Source organism: Triticum urartu, chromosome 7A, assembly GCF_056163025.1.
Source record: "Triticum urartu cultivar PI428250 chromosome 7A, HENAU_Tu73, whole genome shotgun sequence".
NCBI classification, from domain to species: Eukaryota; Viridiplantae; Streptophyta; class Magnoliopsida; order Poales; family Poaceae; genus Triticum; species Triticum urartu.
The window spans coordinates 629277546-629292099 of NC_141879.1; the positions used below are offsets into that span (position 1 = coordinate 629277546).

General features: G+C 47.1%; 1 protein-coding gene and 1 non-coding gene across 3 annotated transcripts; one reads left to right on the plus strand and one right to left on the minus strand.

Moving 5' to 3' along the window:
• Positions 1-2224: 2224 nt before the first annotated feature.
• Positions 2225-7374, plus strand: LOC125518546 (uncharacterized). Of its 2 annotated transcripts, none has more exons than XR_007288023.2 (3): positions 2225-2892; positions 6651-6990; positions 7068-7374. It is a non-coding gene; the product is annotated as an uncharacterized LOC125518546 (transcript). The 2 variants fall into 2 exon arrangements; XR_015609648.1 differs by having other exon boundaries at positions 2226-2892; positions 6731-6990.
• On the minus strand, positions 3478-5889 carry LOC125518545 (G-type lectin S-receptor-like serine/threonine-protein kinase At2g19130). The gene has a single exon (XM_048683358.2). It carries the CDS (start codon positions 5887-5889, stop codon positions 3478-3480), a length of 2412 nt encoding a protein of 803 aa, XP_048539315.1.
• Positions 7375-14554: the final 7180 nt, after the last annotated feature.

A 14554-nucleotide genomic window follows, 5' to 3' on the forward strand; every position in this document is an offset into this window, starting at 1 on the left:
CTGTAGCACTCAAAAGGTTAAGAAAATTTGATGACCATGGGCCCATGGTATTGGAAATTAAAGTGAAGAAAATCATCCACTGTGATATATGAACTACGCCCTCCGTCCCAAAATAAGTGCAGGTGATTTAGTACAACTTTGTACTGAAGTTATACTAAATCACCTACACTTATTTTGAGACGAAGCGAGTATAACATACATTCTTAGCTCCAAATCATCACATCATGCTTGCCTTCCAATTTGGTCAGAGAACGTTAATGGCATTATTAGCTCCAAACACAAAAGCAACATTTTGTTAAGTACTGCAGGTATCTACATGGCCCTCATTAACGAACTAATCATCACCAATTTCAACTTCACCAGTGTCCTACAGTGCTTGTCTAAAACGGCATTGACGCTCAAAAGCTTAAAAAACAATGGATCAAGCAATCTACACTTCAGTCATGTTTTCTTAACAAAATTAAACCCTAAATCTTGCAGAAAAGAAGAAGATTGCCAAGACATGGGAACTCATCCTGTAACTCCACGTAATATACCGCTTGGCATGAGTGGTTCGCAATCTGCAAAAAAGAAAGCTCCACGTAATATAGTACTTTCAGCAATACTTTGCTCAGCAACACAAACATCTATTCTTAGGAATTAGTTGTGCATATATACTCTCAACAAAGGGACAAACACTTGCACAAATCAATTGTGTGTATAAATACTTTCTGGAGTAATACGTAGATACTTTAAAAAAATCCTTAAAAAATAGCGATGGAAACAAACCTTGGTTCACATTTATGAGAGTCCCGTAAAGGATAAAACATCGGCATCACTTGATCAACGCAAAAATTAATTCCAAGATGGTCCAAATGAGGCATAAATCTCACACAACTGGAATCATATCCATGATCACTTGGAAAATTTAATGCAAACAGGTGATTAGAAAAATCACATAATATTTCTATGAATCCAAACATGAATTCTAAAATCACATAGCTATGAATATTCGTAATTTTAGTACCCGTTCTTGGCCATCCTCGTAAGGATCTTCTCACACGGGATTTAAAACTGAACTCACCTTTCCATCAATGAAACAGAGGTCAAAAGAAACTATCTAATAACAAGAACACCGCTGCCATCCCAACTGGAACCCGCCCAGGAAGTGTTCCTATCCAGAGTGAGGAAATCAGGAAAGATAAATAAATGGCGGCCGAGGAAATCAAAGGAAAACAACATGGAACCCTAACACTTCTTTTTTTGATATGGAACCCTAACACATATATAGAGGAACCAAGTGAAAAAAGTAGTACCGCAGCTCCACGCCGAGCAGAACTAACAGAAAGGGGACAACCGAGCTGCCTCGCCATTATTCCGCCGGCGCAGCCACCGCCAGGATGAAGATGACCGCATCCATTGTATGAAGAAAATCAAGAGAGACGGAAAACATGGATGGCCTCGTGTACCCACTTATCTGGGCCTGTTTACGCTTTTCCCATTCGGCCCGATTAAGGAGCAACCGTCCAGGTCAGCCTGCGGAGCAGCGGCCCGGTTACGGTTGGGTGAGCTGGTTGCGCCTGTGACGTGGTAAAAAAAGCAATGCGTGGGGGAGGTTCAGCGATCTGTAGATTTGGAGCGTACGTATAAGGATCCAACGGCTGACGAGTTCAAAACGCTGTGGAGGGGCGTGAGTAGCTCCGTTTTACTGTTTAGCAATGGCTGAGGCATAGGGAATGACTTTCATTCTCTCTCCATATTCTACCGTGGTCAGGTTTTGAGTCTTACTCAACTTCACACCTTGTTACACAGGCAAGAACCCTTTCTTTAACTGACCCATTCTGAACTTCTTCAAAATCTTGTCAAGGTATGTACTCATTGAAATCTTATCAAGCGTCTTGATCTATCTTTATTGATCTTGATGCCTAATATGTAAGCAGCTTCACCGAGGTCTTTCATTGAAAAATTCTTATTCAACTATCTGTCATCCACATATAATATCGGAAATGCTACAGAGCTCCCACTCACTTTTTCTTGTAAATACAGACTCTACCGCGACTCCCCCGTATCGCGCCTGTTCGGTGGAGAGGCTGGTAAGGACGAAGACGAAGATGAAATAGGGAGAGAGCACCGTTGCGGGCGAGGGATTTCAGGTATAGATTTCGAAACCGTCGCCCACAACCCTCTCTCCTCCCTCCTCCACGGCTTACATGTGGGCCTCCCCACGTCTGGATATGGACAAACCGTCCACGCCCGCGGCGCGGGGCCAATCCAGACCAGGTGGCGCCTGGCGCACCCGGGCGCGATCGCTGGCGCGATTGTGCGGCCAGGAAGCGGCCGACCGGTTCGGTTAGTTAGTGCGCGCACACTTTTTAGGTTTTAGGTAGTTTATTAACTAATGAGGCCGAGTCAACGCCGCTGCCACCGGGGGCCCGCTCGTCAGATCTATCCGCAACCTCGGGCTTCGCCTTCTCTGTTGCCCGCGCCAGCGAAGCAGAGCCGCTCTCGCCAATCACCAACATCACGGCGCGATGGTAGCCCTCCTCCGTTCCTCGTCGCATCGACCTACCTAGCCTCCCACGCGTCCCACCCAGTGCCTCCACCCCGGCCGCCTCCCCTCCCCGGCGCTCGACCCCGATCTACCGGATCTACACGCACCCGAGTATGAAAGGGCTTCCTCTCGCCCTCCCGCGTGATCTGTCCGCCTGCACGCGGGCATGGTGCTGCCTCGGACCCATCTCCCGCGGTCGAGCGCCTGGCGATTCAATTAGCGTCACAGTGCGCCATCAGCCTACATATAATTTTCTTTTCTCACATTTGATTTTTCCAGGACCTCTCACCGGTGATCGGCATCGTCGCCGTCTTCGTCACGTCCGGCGCAATCTGCCGCTACCGTATGTTTCTCGTGCTCTGGTAAGTTTTGGAGCAACCTTTTCGCTCGAACTCTTGTACAGTTGTACTCCCTGTCATTGACCCTGTTGCCATTTTTGTGCATCTTAGTTTGCTAGTATAGAAAAGGATTGCTGCTGCCGTCGAATTCGACGCCTGCATATGCCTCGGCGTTTCGGTTTGCTAGTTTCTGCTAACTATAGGCTGTTGGACCATTTAACTGCACACGTTATTTTGGCAGTAGCATGCCAGTATGGCTGAGCTTTCCCGATGGCAGCATAGCTACCATTATATATGAAGATGATGTCCGCATACCACACAATGCTAGTTACAAAAATAAGGTTTAAATAAGCTTTGACATTGGATCTTAAAATTGAGAAATTTTCAATCGGAAGAAAAAAAACCGAAATATCTATGGCACCTATTTCGATATGGATCCATACATGAAAGTATAATAGTACAGAGTACATTCAAACTTTACAATTTTATTTTATGAAATACAACTGCGTCTCCAGTGGTAGGCACTACATTTGAACAGTAACAAATATAACATCTAAATTTTGTAATGTAGACAAATGTACTATAACACCTTACACAAAAGGATTAGGATCATGCTATATCCGAGTTCCCAGCCATAGCTTGAAGCAGTCTTGGTATCGGGGGCATCCCGATTTCAATTTGCCCTTCGAGAATCCGAACTACCTCTCCCATTGTTGGTCGATCAAACTCATCATCTTGGATACACCAACATGCAACCTTGCAAGCCAGTTCAGCCTCGTCCAGATTGACATCACCATGTAACATTTCATCTACCAAACTCCCGACTTCTCCTTCAAGAAGCTTATGTGCAGCATACACAGGGAAATAAACATCAAGGTTGCCACCGCTAGTACATGGTGCGCATGAGTTCCTCTTTCCAGATATAATTTCCAGCAGCACCATCCCGTAGCTATAAACATCGACTTTTGGTGTAATAGCAACTCCAGTAATCCATTCAGGTGCAAGGTACCCTGCAGTTCCTCTCATTGTAGTCAAGACTCGGCTAAACATTCTTCCTAAGAGCTTTGCCATCCCAAAGTCTGCAACTTTTGGAATGAATGAAGCATCAAGAAGTATGTTTTCTGGCTTGATATCACAGTGTATGATGCAGTCTCGACAGCTCTCATGCAAGTAAGCTAACCCTCTCGCAACTCCCAGGGCTATGTGATACCTGACAAACCAATTCAGCGTTGTAGAGTTGTTTCTAAATAGATGCACATCAAGTGAGCGATTTGGCATGTGTTCGTAAACAAGCAACCTCTTAGAACCCTCACAACAGAAACCAACAAGCTTAACTAAATTGATGTGCTGGACAGCTCCAATCGAGCTCACTTCGGCTCTGAATTGCTTCTCTCCTTGATAAGCACCATCAAGCCTTTTCACTGCTACGGCAGTCGAGTCAGTTAAAACCCCCTTGAATACAGAACCAAAACTGCCTGCCCCTAACTTATCGGTGAATTTTGTTGTGGCACGCTGTAAATCAGTGTATCTAAATGCAGTGATTCTGTTACAACCTTGAACATCATCCAGTATATGACTAGACCTCTTACTTTTGTTTCTCAGAATCATTACCAGGAGAATGAGTGCAAATAAACATAGAACAGAAACGCCTGTACCAGTTGCCACTCCAATAACAATCCCCTTTCTGTTGTTTCTCAGTCTGTGGAAATCATTAGCTGAAACACGAAGGTAAAGAGTTTCCCCTGTTGAATTGGTAGTGCCACTACATTGTAGTGCTCTTATGTTGAGCAATTCATTACGCCACATAGAACAATTTTCGTCACTGAAGGAATATGCAGTGCAAGAGCAGTTGCTCAGGCAAACTTGTCCGCACTCACTCGCACTTGCCACAGCTTCTACTTTTAGGGCTTTCTGGGGCAACTGAACACATGGCACAGGGTAGAACTTATCTGTGGTATGAGTTGTGCTTTTGTTGCTAATGCAGTCTAACGGAGTATTTCTCAAGCACCCACTGGTTCGATCTTCTAGCTCCCAATCCTTTGGGGAGGTTATGGTGAAGCCCTCCATGCAATTGCAATGTGGAAGGGCATTATCATTGCAAATTGTGAAAGGTCCACAGATTGCATAGACATCACACTGAAGTTTCGGTTGGGCATAGATCATTGTCCAATCCTGTGAGCCCTCCAACCAAATGAACGCTTTTCTTTGACCTGAGACGTCAATTACATTACGAGTAACCATAGATTCATCGACTACATTAACAGTCGAATACTTCTCTTGGTCATTGCTGACAAATGTTGCAGTGAAAACTGGGTTGCTGGCTGTCATCTCTGGAAGTGAGGCAAAGTATTTGCCGTTCCATACACCGGTCGACCAATATGGTATGGAGAAGTTCAATTGTGTAAGCAAGAACTGATTGAGACCACTGGGGTCTAACCCATCACAATACACACCAGTAGTTGGGTCGTTCAAGTTCTTCCAAGAAATTAGACGACGGTTTAGGCCAGTGAGCTTGTCCCATCCAAGCTTCGCCCCAGGGAAAAGTGTATTTGTGGGGTGATCAAAACTCTGCCACAGAACCTCTGATGAGTTTGAAGAGTCTACTAGGATGAAATTTCCACTACTCAGCAGCATGGCAGTGGTGCTATTTCTTGTGATGTTTGCTTGTGTAGACCAGATTATGGACTTGGTGGACCGGTTTAAGATGACCAGATTCCCATCGTGGGAGATTGTGAGCTCCAGTGAGGTGGTGTTCTTGATTGGTGTGTCCCTATTTGCAACCCATGCAGAAGTAAATTTGGGGACTGTATTGAACCATATGCCAAGGTACCAGTTGGTGGTGTCTTGGGAGGGTTTGCTGCTGCTTGTGTTGAAGAAGCCAAGCGCGTACCTGCCATTCTTGGAGACGAGGTTGTCGTTGACACCAAGTGCTTGGCCGGCGAAGATGGTGTCCGTCGCGGCAGAACTTGCTGGGGCGCGTAGGAAGAAGAGCAAGGTGAAAACAATGGGGAGGAAAGGCATGGTGTTCTAAAGAGGAGGGCGAGCTTGCAGCTGCAGAAGAGACCACAGATGTAATTAAGTTGGGTGCTCAGTGGTGATGGCAGTAGATAAGCACCGTGGAGTCAACAGTCAAGCACAGCAGCCAAATTAGCTGAACGAATACTATCATGTGGTGATGATCTAGTGCATGCTACCCACGGCAGGGCAGTCTGGTCTTGTTGTGGACTGGGTTTGTGTGGTGCAGAGCAGAGGAGTGAATGAGAGCATGAGCTCCAGGCAATTGGTTGCCGGCTCACATCAAGGTATGACCAACAAAGGCATGTCACACTTGGGGTGCTCTTTTCTTAAGCTGCCTTATAAGTACATAATACAGTTTATGATATCACATCAATCAAAGTCGTATATAATTTCTCTCTTTTGGAAGGCTACAAAATTTTCCGGCTCACACGAGAAGATCGTATATGTAGAACTAAAATGGCATATGGTCAAGATAGCAATGTAAAAATATAATGTACTAAATCAGCGACAATTAATACGGATCGGAGGGAGTAGAACATTTTAAAGCTGCGACGCCCTGCCCTGGTCAGCAGCACAGCGGGATGAGAGCCTGCACCCTCCTTGTGAGGAACCTGGATTCTTCATTCACCAGTCGAACGCTTGTTCAGTTACTACTTCAGAGTGTGGGCTATGTGTTGATTTTTACGGTTTCACATGTAATTCCCGTTTATAAGGAACAAGTGGTTAATGTAATCCTAATTAAAGTGCTAAAACTTTTGGCTCAGGTTTGGATATAAAACCTGAGATATCAAAGACCTGAATTGAAGCATTTGGGTTTTACATATTCTGCACTGTTGTTCTTCAGTTAGCTGTGGAGAAAGCTGCCCGTTTCTCCAGTTGTCATCTTCTTTCTCAAAATCCAGCGGCCTCCTTCAGTTCTCCCCGCGCCGTCGCGCTCGACCCCTCTGCCCCACCTACCCGAGCCGCCGCCTGCACGGACGCTCCCGGCCCAGCGCCCGCGGACGAGCACCTGCCGACTCGCCTCGTCCCCCCTCCTCCCCCCCCCCCCCCCCCCCCCTCACCGCGCCGTTGTGTCGCTCGTCGCCGGTTCGACTTCCCTCACCGGTGAGCCTCGCCCATTTCTAGCCGCGTCACAGTGTGCCGCATTCGACTCAATCTAATTCTCTCATTTAATTTTCCAGGTCCCCGCATCGGAGATTGAGATCGTCACCGCCTTGCGTGCTCAGCCTCGCCCATTTAATTTTCTTAATTTTGTTGTTGGTAAACTTATTGTGTTGTAGATGAGCTCGTTTGAATCCTCTTAGCAGGATGATTCCTCGTCCAAAGAGGAATATGACATGAACAAAGAGGATGACATTGCTTTGATCCTATGATGCACAAGATCAAGAGGCCGAAGCATGGTGGTTCCGCTTGAATTTGATGTTGTGGGTTGATGAACTATGTAACAGTACTAATTAAGTTCTATTTATGTTATATTTGTTTTGGATTCGTTTGAGATGAGTTTGATATTACTTGTTTCAATATGTATGCAATTGTGGAGAAGAAAAACATACCTGGATGCTCTATTACATCATCAGCTACGGCAGGAATTTTCCTGCTGTCCTATTTAACATCATCTGCTTTGACAAAAAAAAAACAAAGTCTCCACTACAGATTTGATGCCAGTTTTTTGACCATGACAAATCAAACTTTTTCCATGTTAAATTTCCCCAAAACAATTAGTGCCTTAAAACCTATACTCCCTCCATTCCTAAATATAAATCTTTTTAGTGATTTTAATATGGACTACATATGGATGTATATATATAGACGTAGTTTAAAGTGTAGATTCATTCGATTTGCTCCGTATGTAGTCTATACTAAAATCTCTAAAAAGACTTATATTTGTGCTAAAAAAGGACTTATATTTAGGAACGGAGTAAATACTTTTTTGCGCCTAAAACTGTTTTTGATACCCTATTTTGCGTCTGTTGGAGATGTTCTTACCAAGTTTGTTTCTCCAAAAAAATTGCATGGAATGTACTAGTCCACACCGCTGCGATGGCCCACCGGGTCCCACTAGCCAGGCTTTTCCTCGGCTGTCGGCTCCGCCTCTTGTACAGGAGATCTCCTTGTATAGCCCCGCCGCCACCACCAGCGTCACTGCAGCGGCCCTCCTCCCTCAGGCGTCGTACTGGCCTAGCTTCCGACGCGCTAGCCAAGCGTGCAGGCCGGCCGAGCACCCCAATGAGTTCGCCTCTGTCCCCTCTTATCACTTTGGCAACTCCCATCCGCAGATCCGCTCTCGGATGCGAGGCCCCACCCATTTCCTTTTCCACTTCCCCGGAGGCTCAGAATCGATGAAGAAAGGGATCAAGTTTGTCTGTGTGGGGAGAGGTCGTGTGGGGAAGAACTGCTTCAAGGTTCCAAAAGACATGTGGCGGCTTCTACATGCCTATATAGTCCATCGACATCATTTCACAGTCCAATAGTAGTGGGCAGTACATAATCTTATTGTGACTCGTGTTTTTTATTTAACCCCGATCAAACCCTTGCAAAGTAGTAGGGCGGCTCTTGGGCCTTCCAGCCTAGCTCAAAATGTCTTCATGTTTTTCTTCTCATTCTTGTTCCGATCCATTGCTCGTCACTTGAAACGGAACGGAGACAAGAGATGACCTGAATCATCCGACTCTTCTCTTCGTTTTGTCTCACGAGCCACGAGCGACCCAGAGCGCGGAACAAATTAATTGGCAAGTACCAACTGTATTGGCGTGTTCAAACTTCAAACTGTTGTATACCAATCAAGTTCAGTAGTACAGTATTATTTTTGCCGATTTGTGGTTTTCTGCCAGCTACTTCTACTTCTTCCTATCCCGTTTCTGACCTGCAATCATGCAATGTAATAATAATAAGTAAAGCCTGTAGCTCCATGATTAAATTGAATCGATCAGTCCGTAACCGCTATGCAGATCGATGATAGCAGCTTTCGAGCGCATTTCGTAATCGCAGGAGTTGGTCGAGTTCAACTGAAATGTCGATGCACCCACTCCCCTCCGAGGGCAATACAACACTTTTGACAATACTTATCATTAAAATGAATAAAAAGAGGATGTATTTAAATGTATTTTAGTTTCAAATACATCTTTTTTTATCCATTTTGATGACAAGTATTTTCGGATGGAGGGAATACTATTTTTTTTTAAAGAAAGGGGTTGCCCCCCTGCCCCAACTTTATAGATTGAAGCAGATAAAGTAGTCACAAATAGTTCCAACAGCACCTAAACAGAGAATAAAGCAACTTTTTCCAGGCGACTACGCTGCCTAGAAGCTCGAGAGCAGAAGTTCTCTCCAACAGGACAGGAAATGAAACTGGGAATACTATTTATCTTCGTCGAACAGGTTTTGACAGTGTTGAACAGGATAGCTGAGCTTTCCGTGACCAAAAAAAAAAACGGGCTTAACTGAGCAAGTGGCCTTGCTGGATATATACTGAGATGCAACATATCACCAGACCCCCCTAATTGGTTGAAGCTCGTGAACTGTTGTCACCAAATAATCAAATCTCTGGACTGTAGAAAAATGTACTTTCAGGCTGGAAACTATTATAGCACTGATCGATGCTTGTGGAGTTCTGATGTTGTGATGGTACTCCTACTGATGTTCATGTGCTGTACGTGCGTACGTATGCATGGCTCCTAATAATTACATATATATACTGTCAGGCTGGACACACGTACGCTTTGGTTGCTTGCTGTTGCTGCGGCAGCCGCAGGCAAGCAGGGCGATGCTGGCCGCAACGATGTACAGCTTCGCCTTCTGCCGCTGCGCCGCGCTCCGCAGTTTCTCCAGCTTCTTCTTCTCCTCTCGACTCTCCTTCTCCGGCGTCTTCTTCCCCATGGCTGCTGCAAGTACCACGCAGCTTCCGCGGCCATAACTTATAGGCGCGGATCAGAGGGATAGAACTGCATCTCCTCCGCGATCTGCATCGCGTCGTCGCATCGGCTGCCGGGGGACAGCGACGGCGCCGGTCATCTGCAGGACATGTCCACAGTCCAACTCCGACTGCTTACGGTTTTTTTTTAGACAACCCACAAAGCTTTATTTATTCAGACGTCACAATGTTTATAGGGACGAAGGAAAGATTTTCCGGTTGGCCCAACCAAACATGTCGGCCAATACCGAGAGAGAGAACGTGCTTTGCTAGGTTGTGAGCTTCATAATTCGAGCTCCTAAATTCATGAGCTATATTACAAAAATGAAAATTCAAAGATCGTTCAGATATTTCTTGGATTACTGCTCCATACGCCGCATGAGACCCTTTTCTCACTTCATCAACCACTGTTTTGCAATCAGAAGCAACCTGAATATTCTGAGCATATAAATCCTCAGCCAAGGATAGGCCCTCCCAAACAGCTATCGCCTCAAGTGTGGGGGGATTTGTGATAAACTTGATTACCACCACCGAGGCCCCGAGGAAAACACCATTTTGGTCTCTGCAAATTGCCCCCATGGCTCCGAATTTCTTTCTTGTTGACACGGCTGCATCCACATTAATTTTAGCTCTCCCTTGGTCCGGAGGGATCCATAAAGATCGCCTTACCACGGGTGCAGTAGCTGGCCTCTGGGTTCGGATATTAACTTGGCGAACTTCATCAAGATAAACTGATATGAAACTGTTCGTAGCAAAGGGTGACTGGAAGATGTCTTCATATACTGCTTTTCTCCTCGCCCCCCATATTGCCCATGCTGTCACAACTAGGCGAAGGAAATCGGACGCATTCAGAGATTCATGCAGGGCAAAGAGCCACTCCTTTGGGTTGTCACATTGGCAGCTAATAATCTTATCAACAAGCTCCTCAGGAGCGAGAGCCCAAACACTGCGGGACATTGAGCATGAGAGTAGTGCATGCCTCCATGTGTCTCGTGCTCCGCATAGCCTGCATGTATCCTCATCCGCCATATGACGATGGTTTAGAACTTCCCCGGTAGGCATGGACTGTCTCGCAAGTCTCCAAAGAAACATACGAAGCTTTGATGGGACCTGGATATGCCAAAGAGACGTCCAAAATTCGCTATCTCTTTCTGACGTACCTGCTTCTTCATAAATCCATCTTTCCCGGCTAAGCTTTGTTCTCATTATCATTTGGTAAGCAGACCGAACCGAGAAATTACCCCTGGGTTCCTCATGCCACGCCCAGAAATCCGAAACATTGCGAGTACATAGCGGGATTTTCAGAATTTCCTCTGCATCAAACGGAGTGAAAACTATCATGATCAGCACTTCTTTCCATTGGGCAGAAGTTTTGTCAATGAAGTCTGACACTTTAGCCGGAGGATGTTGGATGAGCGACGTGATAGGTCGTTTGAAGTTCTCCCTCGGGATCCAATTGTGGTTCCACACATCGGTCGTCTCCCCATTACCAACTCTTCTGACTATCCCTTGAGCTAGAATGTCTCTGCCATCCAAAACCGCCCGCCATATCTGAGACGGGTGAGCTCCCAGCCGCGCTTCCAAGAGTGTGCAATCCGGGAAATATACAGCTTCAAGAATTCTTCCACTAAGTGATGCCTCATCTGTAAGGATACGCCATGTTTGTCTTGCTAGCAGCGATAGGTTAAAGATCTCTAGATTCCTGAAGCCAAGACCCCCCAAATGTTTCGGTTGTGTCATTGTATCCCATGCTACCCAGCTTGATTTCCTCTTGCCATTCTTGCTCCCTGTCGGGTGGTGGGTGCGACATATGCCAACGGGTGGCTTATCTTTGTGGGAACCAGTAAGACGTCGCCGGTGCCTGGAAGCGGGATGAGGCGAAGACATGCACGCCAGCGGATCTTACCCAGCTTCGGGGCTCTCCGAGGAGATAACACCCCTACTGCTGCTCTGCGGGGTCTCCGCATGCTCACTAGATGAATCGAGTAGCTACACAACGCTCCTTGAGCTGTTTGTGGGGGGGAGGAGGAAGAAAGGGCACGGCTAGCCTGCTTCTTCTCCTTGTATGGTGTCTAGAACTAGCAGGGGGTCGAACCCTTTGCATGGGTGCCCCGGGGGGTTTATATAGGCCTACCCCCCGGGGGTACAATGGTAACCCGACTGGGCGCGGGGCCCAGCCGTCTGTGATTGCGCTCGCCGGCTCCCGCGCCGGCTGCTGGGGCCCGCCGGCTTGTGGGTCCCGCCGGCTACCAACTCCTTGGTCACTGTGGCTTCATCTTGCTGACGTGGGCTTCACCGTGGTAAGCGCGGCTACAGTACCGCCGCCTGTCGGACGATCGCTGTAGTCTTACTGCGTCTTGTCTCCTTAATGGGGCGTCTCCTTCGAGGGAGGTGGCAAGCCGGCTGCGGGGAGCCGGCTCTGTCTTGGGCCGACTGGGGGGAGGCGTGGCCGCCTTCGGGTGCCTCTCTGCCCGAAGGGGCCCACCATCTGTGGGCCGCACTAGCAGCCCGTCGTGGGTGACACCAGGGCCAACATGGCAACAGTGCCGCGCCGGACGGGTCATGCCCGCTCCGTACGGCGCACTGTGCCAGGCGTGCTCCGGGATTCAGGGGTGGCAGGCTCCACTGTAGCCACGCCCCGTCACGTCGCCGTTAGGTGAGTGCAAATTTTGAGGGTACGGTCTTGACCGCTGTACGAGGAGCCGGCTCCAAGGAGCCGGCCTTCTCACAGCCGGTTCCTTGGAGTCGGCCCTCTCATGGGGGCTAAAGTCGGACCGCCTTCCGAAAGCCGGCCTTGATCGCAGCCGGCTAGGAGAAGGCGGCCCCAGGTCTTGGATTCTTGAGAGCCGGCAGGCTCGTAATTTTTGCAGAAGTGCCAGGGGAAGCCGGCTAGGCTACCCATGGCTATTTACTCCGACACTCCCCCACCAAAATTGACGAATGATGAAAGTTATATTGTCACACAAGCCCCTAGGAAGACGAAAGCATGACATTGAAAAAACTGGTATGGCCTACGCCACTGACTTGATCAAGACCTCTTTGCCAGCCGCCGAAAGCAACTTCTCCATCCAACCTTTTATTTTCTCCCACACACGGTCTCTCAAATATTTGAAAGTACCATTCTTTGAGTGACCAATATCAGTAGGCATTCCCAGGTAACGATCACTCAAAGTTTCATTGTGCACATTTAAAGAGTTTTTTATAGCCTCTTTAACCGGACGAGGACACCCCTTGCTGAAGTAGATCGAAGATTTATCATGATTGATCCTTTGACCGGAAGCATTGCAATAAGTTTCTAGCAGGTGTGACACTGCATCTGACCCCTCTACATTAGCCTTAAAAAGTAACAGGCTGTCATCTGCAAATAACAGGTGGTTAACGGTGGGCGCCGTTGGGGCCACCTTAATACCTGCAACTGATGACTGAGAACTGGATTTCAGGAGGCACGAAAGGCCCTCTGCTGCAATCAAGAATAAGTAGGGGGAGATTGGGTCTCCCTGCCGAATACCTCGTGTAGGTATGAATGAATCAAGCTTCTCTCCATTGAACAAAACTGAAAAGGATACCGAAGACACCATGCTCATCACTGTGTTGATCCACCGAAGAGAGAAACCCAACTTAGTCATAATTCCTCTCAAATAAGGCCACTCCAACCTATCATAGGCCTTCATCATATCGAGCTTTAGCGCACAGAAGCTATTAGACTTTGATCTTGACCTTTTCATAAAGTGTAAGCACTCATAGGCACAAATTATATTGTCTGTTATTAGCCTCCCCGGCACAAAGGCAGATTGTTCTTCGGATATGATCTCAGGCAAAATCTCCTTTAGTTTGTTAGCTACTACCTTTGAAGCAATCTTATAAAGTACATTGCAGAGACTAATAGGCCTGAACTGAGATAGCAACGATGGATTTGTTACCTTTGGTATTAACACCAACACTGTATCATTGATCGCCTCCGGGCTCTCTTCCCCTCGTACTATCCGTAGCACCATCCGTGTGACATCGTCTCCACAAATATCCCAATTTCGTTGATAAAAATGAGCTGGGAAGCCGTCCGGCCCCGGGGACTTTGTAGGGAACATCTGGAACAGCGCTATTTTGACCTCCTCTGCAGTGTAATCAGCATCTAACCTTGAGTTCATTTCATCGGTCACCTTCCTTGGTACATGATTTAACACAGCATCCATTCCTTGTACCCCTTCTGAGGCATACAAGGTCTGATAGAAATTATTGGCCATTGATTTCAGCTCATCCGGATCAACCACAATGACACCCAAAGAATTTTGGAGCGGTTTTATCATATTCTTTTTCCTCCTCAAACTAGCCCGGAGGTGGAAGAATCTAGTGTTCTTGTCACCTGCACGTAGCCATTCAATCCTTGCTCTCTGGCGCCACATAATCTCTTCTCTATGATACATCTCGATCAATCTCTCGTTGATCTTAAGTTCTGCGTGGGAAGGACCTATGCGAGACGTATCCCCCTGCAACTCGGCTAGTTTTCCCTTTAGCTGTTTTATTTCCTTTCTCACACTTCCAAAAGTGTCATTACTCCATCGCTGCAATCCCTTAGCCAGATTCTCAAGTTTCTGGTGCATCTCCTGGACCGTGGTGCATGGTACTCCCGTATCCCAACCATCCACTATCCTGTCATGGAGACCCTCATGTTGTTCCCACATCACTTCATATTTGAAGTCTCGTTTTATGTGGTCCTCTTTCACTCTGCCAAAATCCAACAACAGTGCCGAGTGATCCGAT